Genomic DNA, 27591 nt, shown 5'->3' with positions numbered 1-27591 from the left:
CAAATGCCACAATCAGGTTGACATCTTCTGTTCATCTTCTTCTTCTTCTTCTTCTTTTTTTTTTTTTTTCTTTTGGATACTGGGGATTGAACTCAGGGGAGCCACATCCCCAGCCCTATTTTATTAGACACAGGGTCTCACTGAGGCACTAAGTGCCTCACTTTTGCTGAAGCTGGGTTTGAACTCATGAGCCTCCTGCCTCAGCCTCCCAGGTTGTTGGGATTACAGGCATGTGCCACCAGGCCAGGCTTGCTTCAGCTTCTTGCACAACCTAAGTCACCGTGAGTGAAAGGGAGGCCTTTCACTTGACTCCAGTTTGGTTCTCTCATCAAAATAACACCATTTAGCAACTGTTGATGGTTTAAGCATTACATCTGTGTTTGTTTAACCTCCACAACTTGAGTGTAAGCTCCTTGAGCTGAACTATTACACTGACTTCACCCTTTGGCAGAGCACCCAGCTCTCTGTTGGGGTAACTGGTGAATGTATATGTACTCAAGAACTTAGCCCCACATTTTTTTTTCAGGATACTGATCATCAGGTACCATCATTATGGTAATATCTACCACATAAAAGAAACCACAGAACCAGCTGATATTTTCCCCCTCATAAACTAAAATCAGAAAAACTGTAGTAAAATGTTGATATGTGGAGTGGGAACAAAAGCCAGAAATCAACTTCTGAGTTCCAAGGAGTCACAGGCTCCTACATAAAAACAGGTTAGTTCTTGGGAACCCCAAACTGGTTCTCAGGGTGCTGCCTTCAGAGCAAGGCCCATGCCTCGAGTAGCTAACCAAAAGAATGTTCGGTTCCTACTCTGAAAGTTCTGCTTTCTTGGGGAGAATCCTGCCTCAGGTGGCTACCATGGAAGCAAAAAATAGCTCAGAGGAGACGTCTCATTCTGCATCTTAATCTATGTGAATTGGATGAGCTCAGTCAGGCCTTAGAAGGAATGATTAGGGGGGATGAAAAAGTGGTGATTACAGTAGGACAAAGATTTCTATGCACCCCACACTTTTCCTAGCAACTGGATTTACAGGACTTCACTGATGAATGGAGACAACTCCCCAATTTCCCCTCAAGGTGAAGCAGTGTATCCCTGTCTCCTGTTGTTAAGTCTCTTCAGAATTACCCCTCAGCAGACAGATGGAGCAGTTTTCAATTCCTTCTCAGCACCCCCAACCTCCATTTGCCCCCACTTGTTTACTTAACCATCAACAAGCCAATCTGACTGTTGTGAAGCTTGTCTGCCTCGTACTTGCTTTGATGAGGCCTGTTTATAACACATACTCAGTGGCTGAAGCCCTTGAGCAACTAAGCTAAACAACTAAATCCAAATAATTCACAACAAAGAGTACGAATGTGTATAACCTGCTACAATTCACAATCAGCAACTTGCTCAGTCGTCCCAGACCAACCCAGAGAAAATTATAGCACCCTCAGTGAACAGGATTTCATATAGAGGGCCCCTATATATTTCATTCAACCAAATGATTTTTTTCTTTTCACATTCACCAACTGAAGAAAAAAGTGTTGACAAGTTATTTGAGAAAACTGGGTCAGGCTGCCTGCTTTTTTTTTTTTTTTTTTTTTTTTTTAAGGACCCAACATGATAGAGTAGAACAATGAAGGTAAATGGTAGGTAGAACACAGCACTATCTTTTTAGGGTTCCAAGTCCTCCCTAATCTCTTCTTCAAGATTCCTCACATGAAAAGATTTCTGACCATTTAGGAAAATACCATTTATATCAATTCCACATTAAACCTGAAGGATGAAATAGATCCTTGCTGGGTCATTAACAAGGACCTTCCAGATCATAACAAGGTTTTTTTTTTTTTTCCCCCAAAACCATCATTTTTACTGATGAGAAAACTGAGGCTCAAAAATTAATCAGCCTAGTCTGATGAATTTCAAAATCTATACTCCAAGAATCTTCCATAAATTATGCGCTCCTGTGGGTATACACAGACACTTGAACAATACTTCTCTTTCCTTCTCAATCCTTCTTCCCCACAGCCCCAGTACACTGATGCCCCAAGACAATGCCACCAGAGGCCAAAACAGAAATTGAACTCATTTGCCTCTTATTCCATTTTTGCCTCTCTGAGAGCCATGCACGTACCAGGAGAACTCTTCCCTAAAAATATACAAATACGTGAATACAACACTCAGCATATACACCCACACCCATAAACCATAATCCTCACACGTACCATACATGACACATTACCCCTACCACACACAGACACCTCCTAATCCACCCCCCCCACATCAAACACTGCATAACCCACATGACCCACAAACCACACACGCACACCCTATTCATCTTTTAACTCTTCCTCTTCATTTGCAGCAGGCCCCTGTCTTAAAGTCTTCTTCTGATCTTTATCATCTCTGAGGGATTAACTCTAAATTCCTTGGCTGGCAAAAGTCGTGTACACACATTGCTTCTACTTCTAACTGCTGCTCTTTAGAACTCAGCACTCTATATTCTTTCAGCCAGTCTGAACTTACCATTTCTTGCACAAAGCCAGTCCCTTTTACAAATCAATGCTTTTTATAAATTTTTTTTCCTGCTTGGAAAATATCTTCTTGCTTGTTCTCTACTATCCTCTTTACATACTAAACCAACCAAGACTCTAATCAAACACATCTTCTGGACCCCTGCTTCCAGCAATTAGCTGCTAGATTCACAATGCCCCCAGCACTCCTTCCTCCATACTTTTAATTTAATCCCATATTTATGCACCTATGATATTATACTAGTTATTGACTTAACACTGAGAGTTATATATCATGTACCAGGTCATGAAATACAGTAAGATACCTCTGTATTCCCATTGTGTAAGACTGAGCCAGAAAAATAGTAGGCAGTCAGAAAATGTTTGTTGAATGCATAAATGAATTAAAGAATTACAAATAAGATCTTATTCATATCATCAGAAAAACCTCTTCTACTTTACTCCATTTGTGATCTAAAAAAAGGGGGGGCCCTTTCTAAAGTTATGAAGTGCTGGAAGCAAGCCTCAACTTAGAGAGATGACCATGACCAATATCCAATGACCACATCTGGAGTGAAAAAGAAAAATACACATGCGCGCGCGCGCACACACACACACATCCATAGGGACTGTGTTGGTCAGTTTTCCATCACTATAACATATGCCTTGAGATAACAAACTTCTAAAGAGAGAAGTTTATTGTGGCTCACAGTTCAAGAGATTTTAGTCCACGACAGGTTGGCCTGATTACTCTGGGCCTTTGGTGGCATATAATGGCAGAGCAAAACTACTCAACTTATGGCCAGGGACTCAGAGAAGAAGAGGAAGGGGCAGGGTCTCATTGTCCCCCTCAAAGGCATGCTCCCAATGACCCCAAGATCTCCTACTAGACCCTATGTCTTAAAGGTTGCATACCTTTAAGCCAAGCTAGGACTAAGGCTTTTAACACATGGGCCTTCAAAGGTCATTACAGAACCAAACTATAGTAGGGACTGAGACAACTATTTTCTTTGGATCTCTGATAACCATGAACCTGAGGCAAAAGATCAAACAGTGAATCATTGGATTCTCAGTAACTTTAAGAAAATGAAAAGTAAATATTAAAACACATCCCACAGGGCTGGGGATGTGGCTCAAGCGGTAGCGTGCTCGCCTGGCATGCATGCGGCCCGGGTTCGATCCTCAGCACCACATACAAACAAAGATGTTTGTCTGCCGAAAAACTAAAAGTAAATATTAAAATTCTAAAAAAAAAACAAAAAACAAAAAAAAAAAATAAAATAAATAAATAAATAAATAAAATAAAACACATCCCACAGATCTCAGATAAACCATGTTTAATGTTCAGGCTCTCTCTTGATTTAAATATAGAGTCCTGCAAAAAACAACCAAATTCACACAATTACTAATTATTTATTTCTTTTCTTTTTTAAAACTGAATCAAACCCCAGATATGAATTTGGTTCCCATTTACCAAGTTTTAAAATCTCTAAACACTAGAATAAATGCTATGTTTTAATTGATGATTACAAAATAAATAATACTGGATGACTTTGGTACGAGAAATCTCAGCCACTCAATGAATGAGTCATTCTGCACAGCCGAGTTTTCTGAATTGGTAAGAACAGCTTTGGAGGTTAATTATCTTGGGTGTAAATATTTCCCAAGTATATTGAACACTTCCCCAGCTTCTTAAGAAGTGTATTTTTTAAAATGCTCTCTTTTGGTAGTCTGCTTTAGTAAGTAGAAATTATTGGCTTATATCATCAAAAACAGATGCCTGCAGGGTCAATTAAGGTTTCCCACCTTAATAGTTCAAAGCCTTCAGGGCTTGTGCTCCAATTCTTGTGTCTGAAGTTATAGTTTTTCTCTTTCCTTCTTGTCAGATTATCAGGGGGTCACTTTTCACTGCTGATTACAGCAGACTCTCACCCTATTCTAAATGTACTATTCCCAATACACTAAGGATTATTTTTTAAATTAAAAAAAATGTTAGGATTGTGTTTAGAATAAAAGTAAGAATGTTTTGAAAGGGGGGGGTGTCTCAAGTTTTCTCTGGATTTTTATGCCATCTACTCTGCTAGTGTTGCTAAGTGGACATTTTTTGCCTCCTTCCTGGTTCTTGGCTAAGTTCCAGAAATGCAGAAAGGCACAACAGGTATGCTGGAACAAATCTTGATGCTCTTTATGATGCCTACCCTCCAAAAGTAAACTAGACCATCATATGACCTCCCTAGTGATTTTCTGTCCTGGCCACGCAACAAAACAAGTACAAAGGTTTCCATGCAGGCAAAATGTTTAGGCTGAATGATTAATCCAGAAACTGGTAGATGGTCCCCACCTTACGTAATGTTTCTATATTTTGTACTTCTGCATCATTTAGCAGGACAAATAGGTAGGCATTGTAAACAAGTATGGTTAAATGAAAAATTTCCAAATGACTTTTTAAAATCACAGAGGTTGAATTTTGTTGAATTATATTTTTTTAAACTAAGTCACTCGTTTTTAATACTATACATCTAATTACTCACTAAACCGATAACTGCTATACTGGGAAAAAATCCTCTGCATTACTCAAAAGGAAAAAAAAAATATTGCTCGTCATTTAAGTAACATGAAGATGATTATCATTAAACAGTCCCTACATGAGTCAAAGTCGAGCATTCAACATATAAATGACTGTACTTAAATTCTTAACATTCTACAGCATGAAAAAGTTTATATAATCTTGTTGGTCAAACCTGAGAAAGCAAAACCAAGCAAGTAAACTGAGCTACCCATTGGCATTAAAGACAGAAGCAGACAGAGTGTATCATCAGTTACCTACCTAGTTATGTTTCTACACCCTAAGGAAGAAGGCTGGCCCTTCTACTATTTATAAATGTGGAACTCAACCAAAGGGGGCCCTTCTGTTGCCACCCTGGAGTAACTGTGTGAGCTGTCAGGCTTGGGATGAATGGAATCTCCCTCAGAAGACCCTCCATACTTGGCAGTGCAGGATCCTTTGGGTGCAGTCAGGAAAAGGCCAGTGAGAATTTCCAGCAGTCACTTCCACCCTATGATTCTATATATGGAAACATCCCATTCTAGCTTCTTCAGCATCATGAGCACCATACCAGGGAGGAGGAATGAGGAAGAGGCTGGCTCTCCTCTTGCTACTCTGAAGGCACACTCACTTCACTGTCTCCCAAGTCTCCATGACTGGACAGGACCTTGTCATCAAATAGCCCAGACCTCTTCCTATTCCTTGCAGGCCAGCAGCTCTAACATGGAACAGCTGGAAGAGGACCCTGCATTCTTTTCTCTGCATAACACTGGGGGCTCTGTTCACCCTCCAGCAGCAGCATGAACTTTAGAATTTCCCCATCCAAAATCACAACCATCAGACTTTTCCCCCACCCCCAGTCTCCCCTTACTACCAGGATATAATTTCAGTCTGTCACCACCCATATGAGCAAATGGCAAACTGCTGGACCTTGGAGTATAGTCACTTTCTTACTAGTTGAGGTGTCTGTAAATACTAGCAGGGTAATGTGAAACAATTCTATTCTATTACGCAGGAAAGTTTCCTAACAAAAAGGACTAAGGAACCCAATTCATGGCCTGCTCTTCCAACAAGGTCCCTATCAATATGTATAACGTCATGACCAGTAAGTGAAGCCACATCATATCCGTACTGCAAATGTCATCTTAATAGTCTGTAACATCTATATATTATTCTGAAGACAAACCTCTAAAACCGTAATATTCGTGTGGGGAGTGGGAGGAGAGAAAAATAAAATTGCATTTTCAGGTATTCTTCATACAGCCTAACCAGAGCTTGGCTGCTGAAGGGCAGTCCCGGGCTTCTTCATGTGTTGCTGAAATCCAGAACCACGTTGCCCAAAAGAAGAAGGGAGGGGGACGGGTGGAAGCCCAGAAAATCCAGACTCTACGTGACCTGACTTACTTATTTCCCAGGAAACTGCATGAGAGAAAAATCAATCATTCATGCTACCGTAGCTACCACACGGAATGGACTGAGGAGTTCAAAGTGGGCAAAACACCAAAGCAGCCAGCGGAGGTAAGTAGGCGGCGAGGACCGGGTGTGGGGAGAAGGGGCATATGTCAAGGGCCCCAGGGCGGGTGCCGTCCGGGTCCCCACCGAAGGCGGTCGAGGGGCGGGGCTCCGACCCCAGGCGGCGAGACTGGGTTAGGGGCAGGACCGCGGTGGCCGCGCACTTACCCGGGCTGTTGGCCTCGCCTTCCAAGACGTGCAGCTCGGCGCAGTCGGCCAGCGAGTGCTCCAGGCAGAGCTGGAGGAAGCGGGCCTGGGTCTGGCTCACGCGCTTGAGCAGCGACAGCAGCGCAACAGTCTGCTCGCACTCGTTCCAGCCCTTAAACCAGCCCGCCAGCACCCCGACCTGGTCGCGAAACATCATGGTTAGGGGGCCGCCCTCAGTCTACAAAGCCCCTCGGCGCCCCTACCCGCCCCGCCCGCCCCAAAGTTTGGCGGAGCCGCAGCCCCGCGGCCACCGGAGACGCGTTCTGGTTCCAAGGTGGCTCTGGTGCCCGGACGCTGCAGGTACTGCCTCGGCTCCTGCCTCTCTTGTCTGGTTTCAGTTACGTTCCGGTGGTTCTGGCTGATTTCCCCGGAGACGATGACAGACAGTAGCCCGGAAATGTTTCTTTTTAAAAAATAAAATAAAATAAAATAACTATTTTGAAAATAAAATCCCTCACAAGGCACACAACTGAATGAAGAACGCTCTCTTTTCCCCCCTTCTCGTAGCTTCGGGATGGTGATTTCCGGCGTCCCGGGGTCTTCTCCCCGCTGGGTGGCAGCTCGGACCCTTCACACCCGCATTCCCGAGCGGCGATCACCACTGGAAGAAGAGAAAGAGCTGCAGTGAGACCTCCGCCAGTGGAGGAGCGCGCCCAGGGGGACGAGTGCTTCAGAGGGTGGCTGTGGGTGGGGGCGTCCCGCAGAGGTTGAGTCCCGCAAATACCAGCCGCCGGTCCGCACCCTGGTGCGGGAGATGGGCTATTCCCGAGCGGGGAATGGCTAGAAGCCTCTTTTCCAGGTGCACGAGGAGACCCCGCAGCTTCCTGTTGCTGCGGCTGCGAACGGCTAGTGCTCCCCTCAACGCCCCACCCGGGGTGGCTTCAGGAGCTGTGCAGCGAACGCCAGCACCAGCAACAGATCTTCCCCGCTCAGAAAACTTGCATTGCGGCTCCAAAGGGGCGCGGGGGTGGGGGTGGGGGCTAACGCAAAGCAGAGGCGGAGGCAACGACAGCCCGAGTTCCTTCCTCCTCCTCCACCTCTCCCTCCTCCTACCCCTTCCTCCTCCTTCTCCTCCCTCCTCCTCCTCCTTCTTCCCGAGAAGCAGCCGAGCGGCTGCAGCTCCATCTACAGCAACAGCCAGCATCTCCACCACCAGGCGCCCCTCTGGATTTAGGCCGTGAGCAGCCGCGGCAGCAGCTCGCGACAAAAATAAACTCTCCCCACCCAAAGCTCTGAGCCCAGCGGGCGGCGGTGCAGCATAGAGCCTGGCTCCCCAGCGCTGCGCCGCGCTACTCAAGCCCACCCGGGAGGTCTCCCAGGGCCTGCTTTGCCTGGAGCGATCAGCCGTGTGCGTGCGTGAGCGCGCCTGTGTGTGTACGCGCGTGTATGCTTTAGGCATCCTGCCCCCGCCGCCGCCGCCCACGGGCGGGTCGGTAGGGCCCAGCGCCTCGTCTGCGCGTCCCAGGCCGAGGCCGCTGGGTTGCGGGAGCACGCGGAGCACGGAGTCAGCCAGAGCCTGCAGCAACGCTTCTACCCGCAGCAGGGCGGCACGGCGGGGAATGCAGATCACCGCCATCCGCACACGCCCCCCAACGACCGCGAAGAAGAAAGTTCGGCTTCGGGGACTCCCCCAGTTCTATCTCGGCTGTGGTTGCCGCCGCCAGCGGGGCGGAGAGCCCAACGGCTCGGCCATCGCGGGGCGGCTCGCTCCCAGACTCCTGCTACCCGATTTCCAGAACTTCTCGGGTGTAGGGGCAAGGAACCCCAGTGACCAATGGGTCCTCCTCCGGGGGGCGAAGGGAAGGGACACTCACCTTGGCGCGGCTCATCCCTGCGGCTCGGGGCCCTACTCGCGGGTCCGGGGCCGGGCGACTCTCAGCGGGGTTGGGGGCTCCCGGAGCGCGGTCCGCGGGCCATGCCGTCGGGGCAGGCGGAGCTGAGGAAGTGCTGCGCTGCGGGTCCGGGGCGCTACTGCCGCCGCCGCTGCCGCTGCCTCCAGTGTGGGCTCGCGGAGGACTGAGCCACCAGAGCCGGAGCTCCCCACATGCTACTGATTAACATACACCATTACATCATGGGCTTGGCAGGGAGCGCCCAAGAGGGGGGAGAGGAACCCGGGCGGCGGCGGCTGCACGCGGGGGGAGTAGGGGGGAGGATCCCCGGACCCAGCAGGCGGTGGGGAGGGGGGGCAGATTCCTAAGTGGGGACCAGAAAAGGAGGAGAGCGAATGGGAGGAGCTGGAAGGAGCGGAGGGGTCGGGTTAGAGGAACCGCTGAACAGAGCAGAGAAGTTTGGGGAAGAGGAGGGGTCTGGGTGAATTCCTCACTGAGTGCGGTGGAAGAGCCCGGGCTCAAGAGCCACCCAAGTCCGGACAGAAGGGGACCCGGACGACGCTTAAGCGGGGGCGGTGCTGCCACCCGCTGCCCGTCCTTGGGAATGTGGTTCACCAACTCGGGTGACCCCTGGATCCTGCTGGGGCCCGTGGGTGGCTGAGCTGGGTGACCCGCGGACAGCAGACACTCGGAGTCACTGCCTCTAGGGATCTGGACGGGTTCCGAGGGTCGCGAACGCTAAAGGGAGAAAAGGGAGAAGGGTAGTGCGCAAAGCTGGTCGTGCTGGGCACCGGCTCCCTGCGGCCCTCGTCCGTGGAGTACCAAAAGTGCCTTGCCCCCACGCCCCTCCGACTAGGTAAAGTGCTAGATGCCCTTTGCCTCCTGGCCCCCGGCGCCACTCCTGGTACTTGTTCTCCCTGGGGAGGCGGCCGACTTCAGTGGCCCGCTCGCAAGCTATGCCTGGCGCGCGGGCTGCGGCTCCGGGCCTGGAGCAGGGACGAGCGCCGCCCAGGGCGACAAGGAGGCGGGGCGGGGCCACCTGTCAGCCTGTCCGAGTAGCTGAGCCGGCAGCCTTTACCTGGACCTGGAGCTGGCGTAGGACAGCCGGAGGCCAGGCAGGGATTTCAGGCGCGCGAGGTTGTGGAGGTTTGGACTCCGCGGCCCAGACTCACAAACTAGACTGGAAAGTGCCTCCGTCTAGTCTCGAAAGTAAAGCATTGGTTAAAAATACCTTTAAAAAAAAAAAATCGCTGTACCTTCTCATAGGAGTTAAAAAGTCACCAGGAGGACTTGATTCCTAAGCCCAGGCTATCTCCATGTTTTCAGAGGAAACACTGAGTCCTCCAGCATTTAACCCAGCAACTTGAGGCATGTTTATAAAGGAATACCTATGAAAAATCAGGGGCACGCATGCTTCAGATCCAGCTTTCCCTATTTTCACTAATACAGTATTTTAAAGATAAACTGAGATATTATTCCACCAATTAACACTTCTGTCTTCCAACTCCTGTACATGTCCCTGTTATTTCAATCACTTCTTCCTTCTCTCAAATTTTGATTTCTGCAGCGTTTCTGACATGTTAGACTTGTGGCAGCATCTATCATCTGTTAGGGTACTGAAATGTCTTGTGGGACTGCAAAAATTTAGGTGTAAAATCACAATTGTAAAAATTACAATAGAGTGTGTGAATTTTTTTTCAAGTTCACTTTTAATCAACCAGGAAAGTTACCTGTAAAATTTAATGAATATTTTGCCCTATTTAGAAAGCAAGGATTCTGGAACATTACATAGAGGCAGAAAGACTTGGTAGATCATTTTCTCCCACATGACTGTCAGTTACTCCTTCATAATAACTTGTCGCACGTGGCTCTCAGGTAATCCTTTGTAATAATTTCTATCAGGACGAGAAGAATTTTCTCTCAATGCCCTTCCTCAGATGTAATCGGGAAGATTAGAGTGTGGGTTACCTGGGTGTGCACCTTACTACAAACTGCAGCCAAATAAATGTTTCCCATGTGGGACTTTTGGAAATCCCCAAGAGTGAATTATTTTTAAGAAAAAAGAAAAAAAGGTAACATTTCTTGTCAGCAGCTGCTTACCAAACGAATAGTAAAGCTAAGAAACAAAACACAACAAAACAAAATCACCTCGAGGCAAATACTCTAAAACTCCACTTATGCTGGAGTTAGAAAATAGTGCCATCTGCTGGACGAGAGTAGTCCTACAGCAGCTTTTGACATAGGAGATCTTGATTGAGCTAACAACTGTTGAATTCCTATTGCCCGGTTACTTTTGATTGAGAAATACAAAGATGAGGATAATATGAGTTACCAGTCCCCTTGATTTTGTGGTTTCACAATCCCTATGGCTTCCTTGCTGCTGAGACTTCTCTGATGAGAAGGAGAGTGGAGATAAAACCCAGTGATACTGCCACTTGATATTCCCCAGGGTGAAGTCATGACTGAAGGAATAAAAGTAATACCATCATCTAAATAAAAAGCTTTGTATTAAATGTGGATTTTTTCCTATGGGAACAAGTGACCAGTTATTGATAGTTAATATTGACTAACAAGTACTAACTATGCATATCACTTGGAAAAGAAATGAAACCATCCTTTCTCTAAAGGATAAAGGAGGTATTACTATTTGAAGACTATTTATTGAGCAACCGCTTTGTTCCAGGCATTGGATGTGGCAGTGATTATGCTGAGTACTCTGGGTAAACCCAGTAGAAGCACTCAGTATACAATGCTTACTAACCAAACGATATTCCAGGAATAAAAGACCAGGTTATCAAATCAATCAACATTATTTTGTGAAGGGAAGAAATTTGTATTAGTAAATAATTCTTTTGATCAAATAAACTCAAATATTTAGATGTTTCAAAGATTATTAATTCACAAAAAGGATCAGTACCATATTTACAAATCACTGGTGAAGAGGGTACCTAGGTATTATATGTAATAGGCATCCTGAGAAACCCATGTCCATATATTTAAAATTCACATTTTTTCTATCAGTAATAAGATAAAACAAACTGAAGAAAAACATTGGACATAGCAGCGCTGGAACTGCTAGCTTTAATTATTTTAGTTTATAAATTAGCAAAAGTACTAAAAACTCTGCATAAAGATAAATAACATTAAATCCAGTCATTCAATCATTCAATAAATACATAATGAGCACTTATTCTCTGCCACGTTCTCAAGATGAAATGTTGAAGACAGATGGTATCTTTTATCTAACATCAAAGCCCATATAACATATATATGTATGTATATATGCATAACTATTTACTATATAAAGAAAATATATGAGTAAAATTTCATGTAATAGGAAATCATATGTGGTGTGTGTGTGTGTGTGTATACACAGACACACACACACACACACACACACACACACACACACACACACATATATATTTAAAATAAGATTATACCAAAGTAGTAACTATAGTGATTCTTGCTTTATGTTAAGAATACTGATAATTTTTGTGTTTTCTATTTTTCTATTTTTGTCTACTATAAGTTAAAATACTGTATAAGCTCAGGACTATAGGTTCAAATTAAATTTAGAAATTGTGCTAAAGAAACTATACCAGGCTGGGAATGTAGCTCATTGATAGAGCCCTTGCCTAGAATGGGAAAGACCCTGAGTTCAATCCCCAGCACTGCAAAACAAAACAAAAACCACATTTGTTATGGTTTGGATGTGATATTTCCCCCAAAAGCTCATGTGTGAGACAATGCAAGAAGGTTTAGAGGAGAAATCACAGAGTTATGAGAGCCTTAGCCCAATTAATGAATTAATTCACTGATGAGATTAAGTAGTAACCAAAGGGGGTAGGGTATGGCTGGAGGAGGTGGTCATTGGAGTTGCCTTTGGTGTATATATTTTGCATCTGGCAAGTGGAATCTCTTGCTCTGATTTCTGGTCATAATGTGAGCTTCTTCCCTCTGCCTCACCTCCAGCCCTAAGGAATGGAGCGGACTGTCTGTGGACTGAGACTTCCGAAACTGGGAGTCATCAAATAAACTTTTCTTCCTCTATAATTGTTCTGGTTGGGTCTTTTAGTCACGGCAGAAAAAAAAAAACTGACTAAAAAACATTTGAAAACAAACCCTAGACTGTAAAACTTAGGTCTTTGATTTCTAAAAAGTGTGTGTGAACCAGTTTTGCTCCTACCTAGCCTCAGTACTTGGGTGTCTTGTCTTAGCCTCAGTACTCGGTCTCCCCTCCTCAGATCTTATCTTTCCATTGGCCAGCTTAGACACCTGTGGTTTCTCAATAGACACTGATACATTTCAGCTTCTCTGGGTTGGCATACAAAAAGTCCAAGATTTGGCCACTATCTGCTCTTCTGGTCTTCTCTTCAACATTTTATTCACCAATTCCTTCAGCAAGACGTATTTATCAAGTATAAGTCATTGTGCTAGGCAAATAGAACATACAAAGGTAGAAGACGTGGCATGTTCTCATCTACCTCTAGCGGAATCCCAATGTATACACAGATGCATCTGTACACGCGCATACACACACACACACACACACACACACACACACACACACACGAAATGAGTCTAGGGGAGGATTGAAAGACACCAAAAGAGACAACAACTGTGCTGGGAAATTAAGGATACTGTGGATCTGTTGCCTTTTGAGCCGTCATTCATTGAATGAATAGTTTCTTCAATAGAAATAGGCAAAATTTAAACATTGATAACATCCAGGGAGGGGGGCAAGATGTCTAAATATTGTTTGTATTCACAAAGCTTCTGAAAAACTTCATATTTGTGTATTTGAAGTCGATATTTCTTCTAGCAGTAATGATTAAACCAGGAGAAGAGATGCAGACCTTCCGAGATTTTACTAGTGCCAATATGCTAGTGGAAAGTGATACCATAGTAACTATAGAATATGCTTTTCTGGATCACCTGGCAATCCAATTTGTAGGAATCTACCCTACTGAAGTAAAAGTATCTTTACTAGAAGGTAAAATATACTAAATGTAAGTATAAATGCAAAAATGTTAATTTCAACCTTGTTTGAAATAACAGAACATTAAAATGCCTATCTGTAGAAGAATGGACTAATAAATCATCAAACCTCCATGTGATGAATTTGATTCATCTAATTTTTTGAAAATATTTATTCTTAAGCATTAGGTGGACACAATATCTTTATTTTACATTTATATGGTGCTAAGGATTAAACCCAGTGCCTAGTGCATGCTAGGCAAGCACTCTCCCACTGAGCCCCAACCCCAATCCCTTGACTCGTCTAATTTTGAAAGTGAGTTATGTGTTTTTTCTGAATATGTTGATAGGGCTTGCCTGCCTTCCTTGTACATTATCCATGTGTATTTAAATTTCATTTTGTTCTTTAGTTAGACTATGCATGCCCTGTTCTTTTCTCTATAATTCTTAACCTATTTTTAAAAAACAGAATATTATGTCTAGTGCAAGTTATTGGGAAGGAGACAAAAGCAAAATTTTGCAAACTAAAAAATATGGACACACTTAGAGATAAATTTTATCTTAACCTTTATTTTGTGTTAGAAGTCAATTTTTGAAAAATAAGTAACATTTTCTTTCTCCATGAAAGTATTATACAATTAAAAGCACAAGTGCCAGAAATGGCATAAAGCAAAGAAATGTATGAGGATTTGAAAATGAGAAAATAATTGAATAAAATTGCAGTGTCCTAATTTTTTAAAAAGTGAGTTATGTTTTATAATGCTTCAAAATATAATAGATTGAGGGGGAGATAAAACATACAGCAAAATTTTAATTGTAAAATATAAGTTGTATATACACATATAGGTATTTTCTTAGTTTTGCTGAATGTGACGATAGTACTGTGGTTATGAAGGAGAATATCTGTTTTTCTTTTTTAAAGAATGTTCATGATCACATTTGGGTAGGAAGTTAAGATGTTTGCAACTTTGAAATGATTCAGCAAAAAACACATTAATACATAAATAAAACAAATGTAGTGAATATTGTATCAGCTGCCAAATCTAAGAGGTGTATATTGAAATATTCTTTCTTCTTTTCTGTATGTTCGAGGTTTTGTTTTTGTTTTCAGTATTGGGAGTAAATCCCAGGGGCACTCTACCACTGAGCTACATTCCCAAACCTTTTAATTTTATTTTTTAATTTTGAGATAGGTTCTCACTAAATGACCTAGGCTGGTCTTGAATATGCGATCCTCCTGCCTCAGCCTTAGCCTGGGATTGCAGTTTTGTGCCACCATGCCTGGTGATGGTTTTCTTAATAAAAAGTTTAAAAACAAAGTAGAAAAGTTTTAAGAGACAGAGGTGGGGTTTTGGACAGCATTTGCAAAGGCATGGAGATGCACAAGCCCTTAGTAAGTGCCATCAGGATTTGGCATTAAGAACAATCATGTGAATTATAATAACATCAAAGTTCACTACAGTGTTTCTCAGAGCGGGGTCCACAAACCTCAAACATCAGAATCTCCTGGGGCCTTATTAAAAATGCAGATCCCTGAGTTCTTCTACTGATGTAGTGAATCAAACTCTCTAAAGGTCCCAGATGAGTCTCAATTATAGTGTTTACCAAACTTCCCTCTTACAAGATGCACCTGGAGCATACATTAACCATACAGATTCCCAGAGCCCTTGCTGGGTAATTCTGATTTACTTGGGCTGGGGTCTGAGAATCTGTACATCTAGGTCATTTTGTGGTCAGTCTAGATTAGAAAATACCAAGTTAGAAAAATCTGAAGAGCCTCAATACAGTGTTTCCAAAATATACTTGGATAAGAATCAACTGGGCTACTAGTAGAAGTCACCCATATTTGCAGACCTCACCAAAACCTACATAGAATCTTCTGAGGATAGGCAAGGAAGTCCATATTTTATTAAGAGCCCCTGGTGTTTCATGACTTCATACAATGAGGGACGCATCTGAGCACAGGTGTGCAAAGCCATCTGAAAGAATCAAAGAAGCCTGAGATGTGGAAAAAGGAGAGCGAAGGAGAGAAAATACAACACTTCCTCCCTTTCAGTAGCACTCATGACATCTTAGGACTTCTGATCCCCACATTCTAGTCTTGAGAGTGATGAAAAGATGTATCTACAGGAAGAGAACCTGCCAGTAAGAGTGTGTAGCTTTTTGCTGCCCTCCATGTTGGAGTTTTCACTATAAATTGATAACTTTGTTTTGCTAGATTTAATGCAAAAACCTCACAAGTTTAGCTGAATGTATGTCAACCCCAGAATAACATCCATGGCTCTCTTCTTCCTTCCTTCCTTCTTTCTTCTTGCAAAAAGAAGAGCCTTGGTGAATTTGCTAAGGTAAGTATGTCCCTTTGGAGGTTTCTGGGAAACACCTTGTCATGGGGAGGCTCTGACCCAGGAAACAGATTCAGGATTTGGCAGATGGAAGGAGATGCAAGACGCAATTATGACTAGCATAGTAGACATGCTTTATTCAGTGGTGGCCATTAGCCAGCCCCCAGCTTCAGCTTCAGCCCCCAGCCAGTTCCACTTTAGTCCTTCCCTTAGCCCATTTCCATAGACCCCACCCTTTTTTAAATGTATATTTATTTTTTAGTTATAGGTAGACACACAATATCCTTATTTCATTTTTATGTGGTGCTGAGGATCGAACCCAGGGCCTCACACATACTAGGTGAGCACTCTACTACTGAGCCACACCCCAGCCCTCCATATCCCTTTTTATATGAAGGCCAAAGGTGGAGTGCCAACTGGTTACATCCGGAGGGTGGGGTGCTTATGCTCACAATATTTAATGACCTGAGTCTATATGCTGAATCAGAGTGCTTCTGGCCTTGACTAACCAAAACATAGCCAGTATCCAGCCCTGACCACACACTAAAAACAAAACATAGCCACTGGAAGTCTCAGAGAGGGAGCTAACTACAGCCATTTTTTTTTTTTTTTTTTTGGCTGGCCCCAATACACCTTGAAACCCCTCTCCAAGTAACTGCACATTCTACTTCTTTGGACTTCTATAGCATTTTTAGACAAAGAAAGCTGAGTATCTGTCACGAAAATAAGCTTTTGGTCGCTGTGTAATGGGTATCTTATGTTAAACTATGGTGAAAGGAAATGGTATTTGAAAGCTTGGTGTATTTACTTGGAATAATAAAAATTAAAACTTGGCAATTTTAGTGGGTCTTTTGGTTTTTCTGGCTCGTGAAATTCAGAAGTTTCAAAGCCAGAGATCCATCCCTGTAAGTGACTGTCTAGATGATGCTGGAGTGGCTGCTGCTGATTATTAATGTGTGCTTTCTTTAAATCTGCTGTCTGTAACTTCCACTCGTGGCCATGGAGGTGCACTGCTCAACTCTCTTTTAGGAGAGATGGCTATAGATGGTGACCCTCTCTATCTGCTGCCTCATTGGGTTCACCATGCTGTTTGTGCCAAAGCCATGCTTCCCTGGAACTGCCCCTAGCAGTTGAGTATTGTATTGGTTCTAGAGCTAGGCCATCCTGTACCAATATGGCACTCCTTAATAGCAGTCTTTGCTCAAGGCTACCCTCTACTGCAGGGGCTTAGATCCTGGGAAACATATATGGGATTCGGGCAGGTAAAGATAATGCAAGGTGCAGTTGGGATAGTAGACATGCTTTATTTGGAGGCAGTGACAACTTCCCAAGTCTTTCCATAGGCCTTTTTTATATACAAAGAAGGTGGAGTGCCAACAGATTACATAAGTAAGCACATGCTCACAAGCAGATGTTTATGACCTTGAGTACATATGCTGAATCAGGGTGCGTATGACTACATACTAAAAACTTTGCTGGCCAGAAGTCCTGGTGAGGGAGCCTAACTATAGCCATCTTGGGCCTGCCCCACATCTCATCCACCTGACACACGTTCTCAAGAGCAGTGCCATGTTCTAAGACTCTTCCTACCAACCCTCTCTCACAGATACCACACCTGCACTCCACTCTGAAGGTTCTCCCTACCCATTCTTACTTCTTTCTCATTTAACATTCACAGCAATTTCCCCAAATAAATGACTTTCATATCCAATTTCTTGGTATCTTCTTCAAAAATCTTCCTGAACTGACATTGGCTTAAAGTGACCCTGGAAACAGAACAAGGTATTACAAGTGCCACCTCTGCAACCATAAACAGGTATTATTAAACATCTATTTAATTGTCAATAAATTTGGGATAATGCTCACCACATAGGGTTGTGGTGAGACCTGAGGGGGTTAATATGTAAAGTGCCTCATAGTGCCTGGCATGGGTTAAATGGTAATGGCTTTTCCCCTACCTACTGTCACTGTAGAAAAACTAAACTGACTATTCAAACACTACTTTGATCTACCAGAATGCATCTTATATGTTCAAAAAAAGTGAAGATTTTCTTGAAAGTTGCATATGTTAAGGTACCCGGAGATTCCCTAGGTTTATAAGTGTGTGATGTCAAACAATCTAAGGTAAAATGAGTCAATACAAATTCTAATATCCAAAGATGAAAAACTGGGAGGAATGGGATTTAGGTGAGCTGGAAATGTAGCCAGGGGGGCAGGGAAATCTTTCATGGTTGGAAGGAAGCCAGCACAGGTGATTTTTCTGGACTCTGAACACAAGAAAGGTGCAAAGTCATGGACATAAGAGCAGGCCAGAAAGGTCATGACATATAGGAGGAATTGACGAGTAAAAGATTAGACTTAAATGACTGAAGAAAACTTATTTTGACAAGGTTTCACTAAGTTGCTTAGGGCCTTGCTAAGTTGCTGAGGCTGGCCTTGAACTTTGTATCCTCCTGTCTCAGCTTCTCGAGTCACTGGGATAATAGACATGTGCCACCATGCCTAGTACTTCATCATAAGTTGAAGAGCATCTGTAGTGTTTCCTGAAGGGTGTGCACAGCTACAGGAAAGTAGTTTCTGTATTAAAAATATTTTTAAAAACGGGGCTGGGTTATTGATCAGTCATAACATGGCAAAACGTATAGTCGCTGTTCCTGAAAGGTGATCCAGATGCTACATCCAGAGATGATGAGAAATTCTTACATAATTTTGTAATAGTATACATGTTGAGTTAAAGAAATTTCATAGTCATTAGAGTGCCACAAAGTTAATACTTGCAATCCAGATTGCTGTAGTTTACACTTTTTCTATAAATCAGGTGTGTACCATTGGTACTGAGAACACCACAGAAAGAATTATCCAAAGCCCATTGATTTTAAAATGTGTCTTGGTTTGTAAACTAATTATAGTAACTTTTTGCACATTTTTGGAAATCAATTGTATAAGAGTTTATATATCTGCTCCTAGATACAGTGTGTAAATAAAACTTTTATTCACAAGAAAAAAAATGGGGCTGAGGTTGTGGTTAAGTGGCAGAGTGCTTGCCTCCCATGTGTGAAGCTCTGGGTTCGATTCTTAGCACTGCTTATAAATTTAAAAATATATATATACATATATATATATATATATATATGAAAATAATCATAATGTTTGTTCTCACAAGCTTGTTAGGAGGTCTAAAATTAACTGGCATATTAGTTGGCTCATAGTAAGTACCTGATAAATATCAATTTTCCCTCTTCTGCATAAATTAGGGTGTTTACTTTGATTAATGTACAGCTTGCGTCAACCTCGTATGGCAAGCTTTATTCACCCTTGGAAGATAAGTTTTTTTGATACTGGAGATTGAACCCAGTAGTGCTCTACCACTGAGCTACATACCCAGTGGCTTTTTTTTTTTCTTTTTTAGGTTTTTATTTTGATAGGGTCTCACTAAGTTGCTGAGGCTAGCCTTGAACTTGTGATCTTCCTGCCTTAGCCTCCCAAATCGCTGGAATTACAGGTGTGTGCCATCATGCCTGGCAGATAAGATCTCTTAAAGCCATGTAATTAGGCCTGGATGATGATGGCCAGAGCTTGACTTGGGACTCAAGGGGAGGAAGCAACTATGGCATTGGTGATGGTTGGGATGTGGGAAGACCAAATTAGCAGTCAATTCTGCTTAGATAGCAGCAGTGAGAGGCAGGCTGTGTAGGGCCAAGGGCCAGGGCTCAGGGAGACTAAATTTGAGTTCAGATCTCATTATAAAGAGCTCAGTGTGTTGGCAGGAGCACAGATTCAGATAGAAAGCCAGTGTTTTGTTAGCCCAAGGCAGAATGGTAATTTCCTGTACCAATTTCTTGAATCCTTAGCACATTTTTACACCAATGGGATCATAGCCTACTAATCCAAACTCACATCAGTGCTGCTGGTTGGTTCAGGGAAGACTGGCTGAGGGAAGCCTCTGGGAAGCACTGGGAATCTTGGGGATCTGTCTGTTTACATTTTTATTAAAGTTCTCACCACTCTGAGGATGATTTTCAAACGGACTCCTTAAGCCAAATTGTTATGGTTTGGATCTTGAATGTCCTCCAAAGGCTTCTGTTAAAGGTTTGGTACCCAAGGCAACAGTGTTCAGAGGTAGGACTTTTAGGAAATGGTGGATCATGAGGGTTCCAACCTCATTTGTGGATTAATCCACTGATGAATTCATAATTTGATGGCATTATTGAGTGTAAATGTAGAAGGGAGGCCTAGGTGGAGGAAGTAGTCACTGGGGCTATGCCCTGGTAGGGTATATCTTGTGTCTGGTCCCTCCCCAACCCCCACCCTGTCTGCTCTCTGGTTGCCAGGAGCTGAATAGCACCATACCCTTGTTAAGCTGTTCAGCCTCACCTCAGGCCCAGAGCAATGGAGACAGGCAACCATGAACTGAAACCTCTGACACTGTGACATGAAATAAACCTTTCCTCCTTTAGGTTGTTTTTCTAAGATATTTTGTCACAGTGATGAAAAGTTGGCTAACACACCAGTTTGAAGTTAAACAGAATGCACAGTCTAAAGGCCATGAACTGCTGTGATTGATCTTCAGGAGCCAAATTGAAATGTGAATTGGATAAGTGTTAATTCTATGAAGGGAAAAAAAAAAAATCCCCCCCTCCCCACTTTCTTCCACACTGGGAATCAAATCCAGAGCCGTGTGCATGCCAGGCAAGCACTCGACCACTGAGCTACACCCCAGCCTGAAAAAAAAAAATTAGTTTTGTGAAATATACAGATGCCTTTAAACATTCTTAGGTGTAATATAAATGGCCTTCAGTACATTCTTAATGTTGTACAACTGTCACCACTGTACATTTCCAAAACGTTTCCCTCATTCCAAACTGAAACAAGACCATGAAGCAGTGACTTCCCTGCTACTCTTCCTCTCAGTCCCTGTCCACCACCATTCTATGAAGTTGACTTTTCTAGGAACCTCACATAAGTGGAATCACACAATATTTGTCCTTTTTTGACTGGACTTCTTTATTTAGCATAATGTCTTTGAAGTTGTAAAAAATACTGATATAAATACATATTCTATATAAATATATATATCATTTATAAATATATAAATCTACTTATTTATTTACCTCTAACACTGGCTCAGGGAGTAGAATGTAGAAGGTACTTAAAAAGTAAGACTGGGACTGGAGCTGGAGCTCAGTGGCAGAGTACTTAACCTAGCATGCACGAGGCACTAGGTTTGATCTTCAGCAGCACATAAAAATAAACAAATAAAATAAAGGCATTATGTCCATCTACAACTACAAAAATTTTTTTTAAAAAAAGTAATACTGAATAATATACCATGAAAAAAATTTTTGAGTCAGCTTTCTCTGGAAAGGAGTTAGCTAAAAAGGGTTAATTATAATATTTCAAAAACTTATATGCATTTCTTTTTGACTGATTTCTAAACAACATAATCCAAGTCAATTAACTGGAACAGTTATTCAAATAAAATAAAAATATAAACGAATGAACCACAATTTCAAACACAAATGCAGATGGCTTCTCACTTCTTAAAAATAAACAAATGTGTGAAGCATTAATTATAGTTTTTTTTTACAGTAGAACATGTCATAATGTGTTATATAAACTTTCCAATAAATACAGTCAGAAGGTTAAATGTAAGCACTGCAAAACCACTCCTATTTACAGGATTTATGTAGGTTACGATTGCAGAAGTGAAACTTTTGTATTTGTGGAACTTGTGGAGAGATAACTTGCTCCCAGATTGGTATAAGAAAAAGAAAGTAAAAACCGCTTATCCTGGAAGTCATCAAATCCTAATTCTGATCTTGGCTATTGCTTCAAGAATTGCCTATGTCATTTTTTCAACTGAAAGTACAATGGAAACAAATCCACAGGGTTAAATAGTTAAGATGCAAAAAGTACAATCTAAAATCATATTTTTATAACTTAACCAAAGATCAGCATTACTTTTCCCAATATTTTTTAAACAGCAACTTCTGTTTAAATTGTTATGAGATGTTATGAAAACATTCCATAATTCCTAGTATGAGCAACTTTCTCCTAACCAGGCACTACTGTTGTACAGGATACATTAGATAATGATTAACCCCTGTATTAGTCTGTTATTGTAACAAATACCTAAGACAATAACTCATTAAAAAATAAGGTTTATTTTGGCTCACAGTTTTAAAGGTAACAGTCCATGATTGACTGACCTCTGTTGCTTTGGGCCTATGGTGAAGTAGCCTGGCAGAAACATGTGAGAGCAACCATTCACTTCTCAGCCAGGAAGTGAAAGAATGGAAGAGGAAGATGCTGGAGTCCCCCCATCCCCTTCAAGGGCACACCCCTAATGATGTGAAGACCTCCCACTTAGCCCCATATCTTAAAGCTTCTATAACATTCTGGAGGCAGGCATGGTAACCCTTGCCTATAATCCCAAAGACTCAGGAGGCTGAGGCAGGAAGATCACAAGTTGGAGGCTGGCCTCAGCAACATAGCAAGGCCCTGTCTCAAAATAACAAATAAATAAAATAAGAAGGTCAGGGGATGTAGCTTAGTAGTAAAGCAACCCTGGGCTTAATCCCTAGTATCAAAAAAAAAAAAGCTTCAGTAACTTTCTAATAGCACATGCTAGGGACCAAGGCTTTACCACATGGGCCTTTGTGGAGCGCTTAAGATCCAAACTAGAGCAGTCTCATATTTTCCACATTTTTGAGATGTTCAGAAAATTTATGAGAAACTGCCTCATTCTATATTTAAATCTTATGGCAAGATTTCTCAGAGTCTTTGTTATGCTAATGTTCAGTGTGAGTCTTTTGAAGAGGCCAATACATGACAGTTTCCTAAGCTTTCTTAAATCCAGAACCTATATTTCACAGGTCTTCTTGTACTGCTAGTGTTGCCTGGGATATATTTTGGGAAATGCTGGGTCCAAAAATAGCTTAGAGAAAAATAATAAAAATGATAAAAAGGATTTGGAAATTGTATTTATAACTCCATGTTGAGTAGTCATGTGTTTTTCAAGCAATGTAGAAGGTGACTAGACATTGGTGTACAGGGCTTTGGGCAAAAACAAAACAAAACTTGGTTCCAATTCCAATTCCACCACCTAGTGGCTGTGTGTTATGGGATAATTATTTAATGTCATTTTGTCTCAGTTTTCTGTCTATCTTAGTAAATTGTGCCAGGATGATATGAGATAATGACTAATTGTATTGATTGAAATCCAGCTGGGAGACAGTAATTATTTATCAGAAATTATTAATAAAAAGAGTTGTTAACTGAAAAGTGGAATGGAAATCACAGAGGTATAATAGAACAATTGCAGGAAGCAACTACCATCTACAGGGCTGAGGAAACAAAGTGAAGTTGAACTTAGAAAAATTTAGACATTTGGAGGAAGGGCCCCCACAGCACTGAAACTCAGACCTCTGCTGGACTGCAGCTGGGGTCCTGAATCGGGGTGAGGAAGCAGGTTTGGCAAATGTTGGAAGAACTATAATCTTGAACAAAAGTTGCTCTTGGAATAAGTGAGACCTGGGATGATGGTCACAGGAACAGGAAGCAATCAGGAAATCCACAGAAAACAAACGGGAAGGAGAAATCCCTTCTTCCTCCTATCTTAATTCCTTCTATTGCTCTGATTGGCGAAGCCTAAGGGACCTGAGTCCTAACCTCAGCACCACAAAGCAGGGATAGAAGGGTAAGTTTGGAGTTGAGAGACAAAAACTTAATTGCTGGCACTAATACAAAGCATTTATGGTAGAGAAAGATACATACTAGCTGTTCCTTCTCCTCCTGACCTGCTGACTCAGTCCTGTGCTTGGTACATATCTGCAGAATTTCCGTAGGATCTAGCTATGATAAACATAGAATATATTAACTGCCTGAAGTTTCAATGACTTAAATAAAACAAAAAGGTAGGCTTAACAGTGCACCTCACTCTTACAATGTTTAAGATGGAACTCTTGATTCATCAACTCCTGTCCCCAAACACTTTCTTCCCTCAGACTTTTAAAAGTGCAACTCAGACAAGGTTACCTCCTTGCTTTAACTTTGATGTCTTCTCACTGCACAGACAACAATGCTCACTTCTGCCCATGGCCAGTAAGGCCTGCCTGCCCTCTCTCAAACTCCCCCCATGCTGCTCCTCCTTGTTCATTCAGTTCCAGTCGCAGGCCTCTTCTCAGTTCCTCTTACAACCCCAGCTCTATATCCTATTTGGTCATTGAACTTTCTGGTCCTTCCACCCAAAATGCTGTATCCAGACTCTTGACAAGGCTGGTTCTCTCTGAACCCTCAGGTCTCAGCAAAACTATAGGCTCTCCAAGGAGGTCTTCCCTGACACCATCATATCTGCAGTAATTGCACTCATCCCCAGGATCAAAATTCAAGCCTTCAGACCCTTTCTGTTCCTCATCTGAATCACTGTAATTGCATCTTTTAAAAAAAAATATTTTTCTTAATTGTAGATGGACACAATACCTTTATTTTAATTATTTATGTGGTGCTAAGGATCAAACCCAGTGTCTTACATGTGCCAGGCAAGTGCTCCACCACTGAGCCACAACCCCAGCTCCCTGCAATCGCATCTTGATCTCAATTTTCCTACTTCTATAGTTCTCCCAATTCAATGCTAAACCATCCTCCCAACTTGTATGCTTATTTATGTGATTGACATGTTTGATAGCTAATCCAATATTAATAAAATTTAATTTCTTAAGTAGATAAAATAAACATGAGTTCTAATACCTTCCCCTCACTCCACATTGCAGACTGCTACCCTGCAAGCCACCCCCAATCCTGATATTTCTAAACTACGAATATGGTTTTGTTCTTTTTAAAATGACTGCAGATTCCTCAATTCTTTTAAGATTTATTTATTCACTCAACAAATATTTGTTAAATGGTAACCTCTGTGCAAATCAATGGGAATGCACAAATAAGTCAGTACCTCTCCTGAGCAGTTTCTTAGTCTACTGAGAGACACAAAGAAGTAAATAAACATTTAACACATAATGTGCTAAGTGTTAAGAGGGCTTAAGCATGGTCTGTTATGAAAACGTATGAAAAATGCACTACTTCATATTTGTAAGAGACAAGAAACAAACAAAAAATCTATACCTGAGAGACACAATTAGGTGTTGGCTAGGCAGAACTAGGAGCCAAAAGTGAGGTAGGTGTAGAAGGAAAGAAAGGAGACAGGCACAGACATTAGTAACATAAAGTAAAATCAAGATTTATTAACTGAGCAAGTGTAGGATGAGGGGTGAAGGACCAGAAGGAGTGGAATATAATTCTGTGGTTTTTAGATAGTTGGGAAGACAGCAATGTCACTAGCTAAGGAGGGGAAAATGGGAGAGAGATTTTTATAGAAAAATATGTTCTACTTTGGATATGTTGGAAGAGCATAAGGGAGATATGAGTAGAACTATCTATTAGCCACTAAGAAAGTTTGAAATTCAGCAGAAAGATCAGAAGTAGATAACTGGATGGAAGAAGAATCGGCCTACAAGTAAAGTTGAATGCAACAGTGAGAACACGGGCAGTAAGCTCTCAAATAGGTACTACTTGACTGCCAGGTGCACCACCTGAATAGTGCTTAACAACAAGACGTGGGACCAATGAGTGATGTGTGAAACTCTTAGAGAGAAAGAAAGAGAAGAAATCCATGACTGTGAAATCTGTGGGCTGCCTGCATTAGAAACATCTAAGGGCTTATTAGAATAAAAATTCATGGGCCAAATTCCAGATCTATTGAATCAGAATTTAAGAGGAATGAGACTGGGGGCTTGCATTTTTCCCTGTCCTCCAAAAAAAACATTTTTTTTTTCCCAAAAACAATTGTTAAACACCATTAAAATGTAATGGAACATGGTGACTCAGAAGCCAAGGGAAAAGTTAGGTATGAAATCCTTCAGGGGACCATGATAAATGAGGCAAGAAAATATCATTGACTGGGGTAAATCAGAGCTCAGTGGGCATCCATGGGAATTCAGCTCAAGTAGAACAATAGGAATCTAAAAGAAGAGATAGAATTAATAATGAATGAGAGACAAGAAAACAAAAATGACTACAGTATAGGCTTCAGAGGCTCCCAGACTTAACATTGTATTAGAATTACCTAGGGAACTTCTGTCTCAATATGTCAAGGATCTGATTGGTGATTCAGGTAAGCATTAGCACTGAGAAATTATTGGTGTAGACTTCTTTCTCAAAATATCTGAGCTAAGGGAAATATAAAAAAATGGGCACTGTATAGGAATTTCAGGATTGAATGAGAAACAGGGTTGAGGAAGGAGTTTTCCTTAGTAGTAGTGTTATCTAGCATAATTTGAGGCTAAAGGAAACAAGTTAGGTTGAAGATGGAAGAGAACAGAAGTACATGTTATTCTTTTGTTTCTCACAGACACCATTCCAGCAATTGTTCCTGTTATCCCCAGCATCCTCAGTTTTTCCCCTTTCCGCTGAAGCATTCTCACGGGCATTTAAACATACTGCCATTTGCTCCCACCTTAAAATTAAATTCTGATGAACTCAGTATTCCCCTAAGGTTACCACACAATTTTCCTACTCTCCTTTATAACAAAATCCTCAAAAGAATTGTTTCTATTTGCTACCTCCAATTCCCCTCCTCCAAAACTCTCCTGACTTCATCCCAAACAAGTTTTTGCTACACACACCACCAAAATTGTTTCTAACCAGACCACAAATCACGTCTGCATTGCCAAATCCAATGGTCAATTCTCAGGCCTCACAAAAACAATATCATTCAACATAGATCACTCTCTCCTCTATGAAATTAAATTTTCACTTGGTGTCTAGGAAACTTGTCGGTGGTGGCTTAACTATAATTGAAAATTCTTTACTATTCCTTCCATCAAGAGATGGAATCTGTCTGCTTCCCTTGAATCTGGATGGTCTTGTGACTGCTTTGACCAATAGGACACATTGAAAATGGTGCTATGTGACTTCCAAGACTCGGTTATGAAAGAGAAAGCATCCTAAGACTGACTAGGTGCAACACAAGGATGTCCATTCTGTCCTCTTCTATTTAATTTCCAGGGAAATTCTATCCAGGAAAATTAAGCAGGAAAATGAAATGCATCCACATTAGAAAGGAAGAAGTAAAAGAAGCTCTTTTTGCATATGACATGATCTTGCATACAGAAAGGTATAAGCAATCCACTAAAAAACTATTAGAACTAGCAAACAAGTTTAGCAAATTTGAAGCGCAAAATATCCATATAAAATCAGTTGTATTTCTATACTCAGCAATGAGCAATTTGGTGAATAAGTTCAATGTGGCATATATATATATACAATGAAATAGAATTTGGCAATAAAAAGGAATGAAGTATTGATTTATGTGATAATATGAATGAACTTTGAAAACATCATAAGAAACCAATTGTAAAAGACCACAAATTGTGTGATTTTACTTATGATCCCACGTGATTCCCTTCCATGAAATGAACAGGGTAATCTGTAAAGGCAGAAAGTACACTAGTGCTTGCCTGTGGCCAGGAAAGGATGGGGGAATTGGAGGTAATTTAATGGTCACAGGGTTTTTGTTTTCGTACAGAAGATTTAACCCAGGGGTGTTTTACCACTGAGCTACATCTCGAGCTCCTTTTATTTTTAATTTTGAGACAGAGTCTTACTAAGTTGCTCA

At 41.9% G+C, this 27591-nt stretch overlaps 1 protein-coding gene across 3 annotated transcripts in view; it reads right to left on the bottom strand.

Annotated features, from left to right (window-relative positions):
- SAMD4A (sterile alpha motif domain containing 4A) overlaps positions 1-9472 on the bottom strand; it is a 206588-nt gene extending 197116 nt beyond the window's left edge. The window contains exons 1-2 of one of the 3 annotated variants that reach the window (XM_081290934.1): positions 8581-9472; positions 6728-7367 (exon numbers count right to left, since the gene is read on the bottom strand). In XM_081290934.1, the coding sequence (XP_081147060.1) occupies positions 6728-6923 (196 nt within the window). In that variant the 5' untranslated portion in view covers positions 6924-7367; positions 8581-9472. Of the gene's footprint in view, positions 1-6727; positions 7368-8580 lie in introns of those variants that run through there. The other 2 variants (XM_081290933.1, XM_081290935.1) reach the window with 2 other exon arrangements.
- Positions 9473-27591: the final 18119 nt, after the last annotated feature.

Source organism: Spermophilus citellus, assembly GCF_964194105.1.
Source record: "Spermophilus citellus genome assembly, chromosome: 4".
In the NCBI taxonomy this organism is placed as follows: Eukaryota; Metazoa; Chordata; class Mammalia; order Rodentia; family Sciuridae; genus Spermophilus; species Spermophilus citellus.
This window is presented reverse-complemented; position numbering and strand designations above follow the sequence as displayed.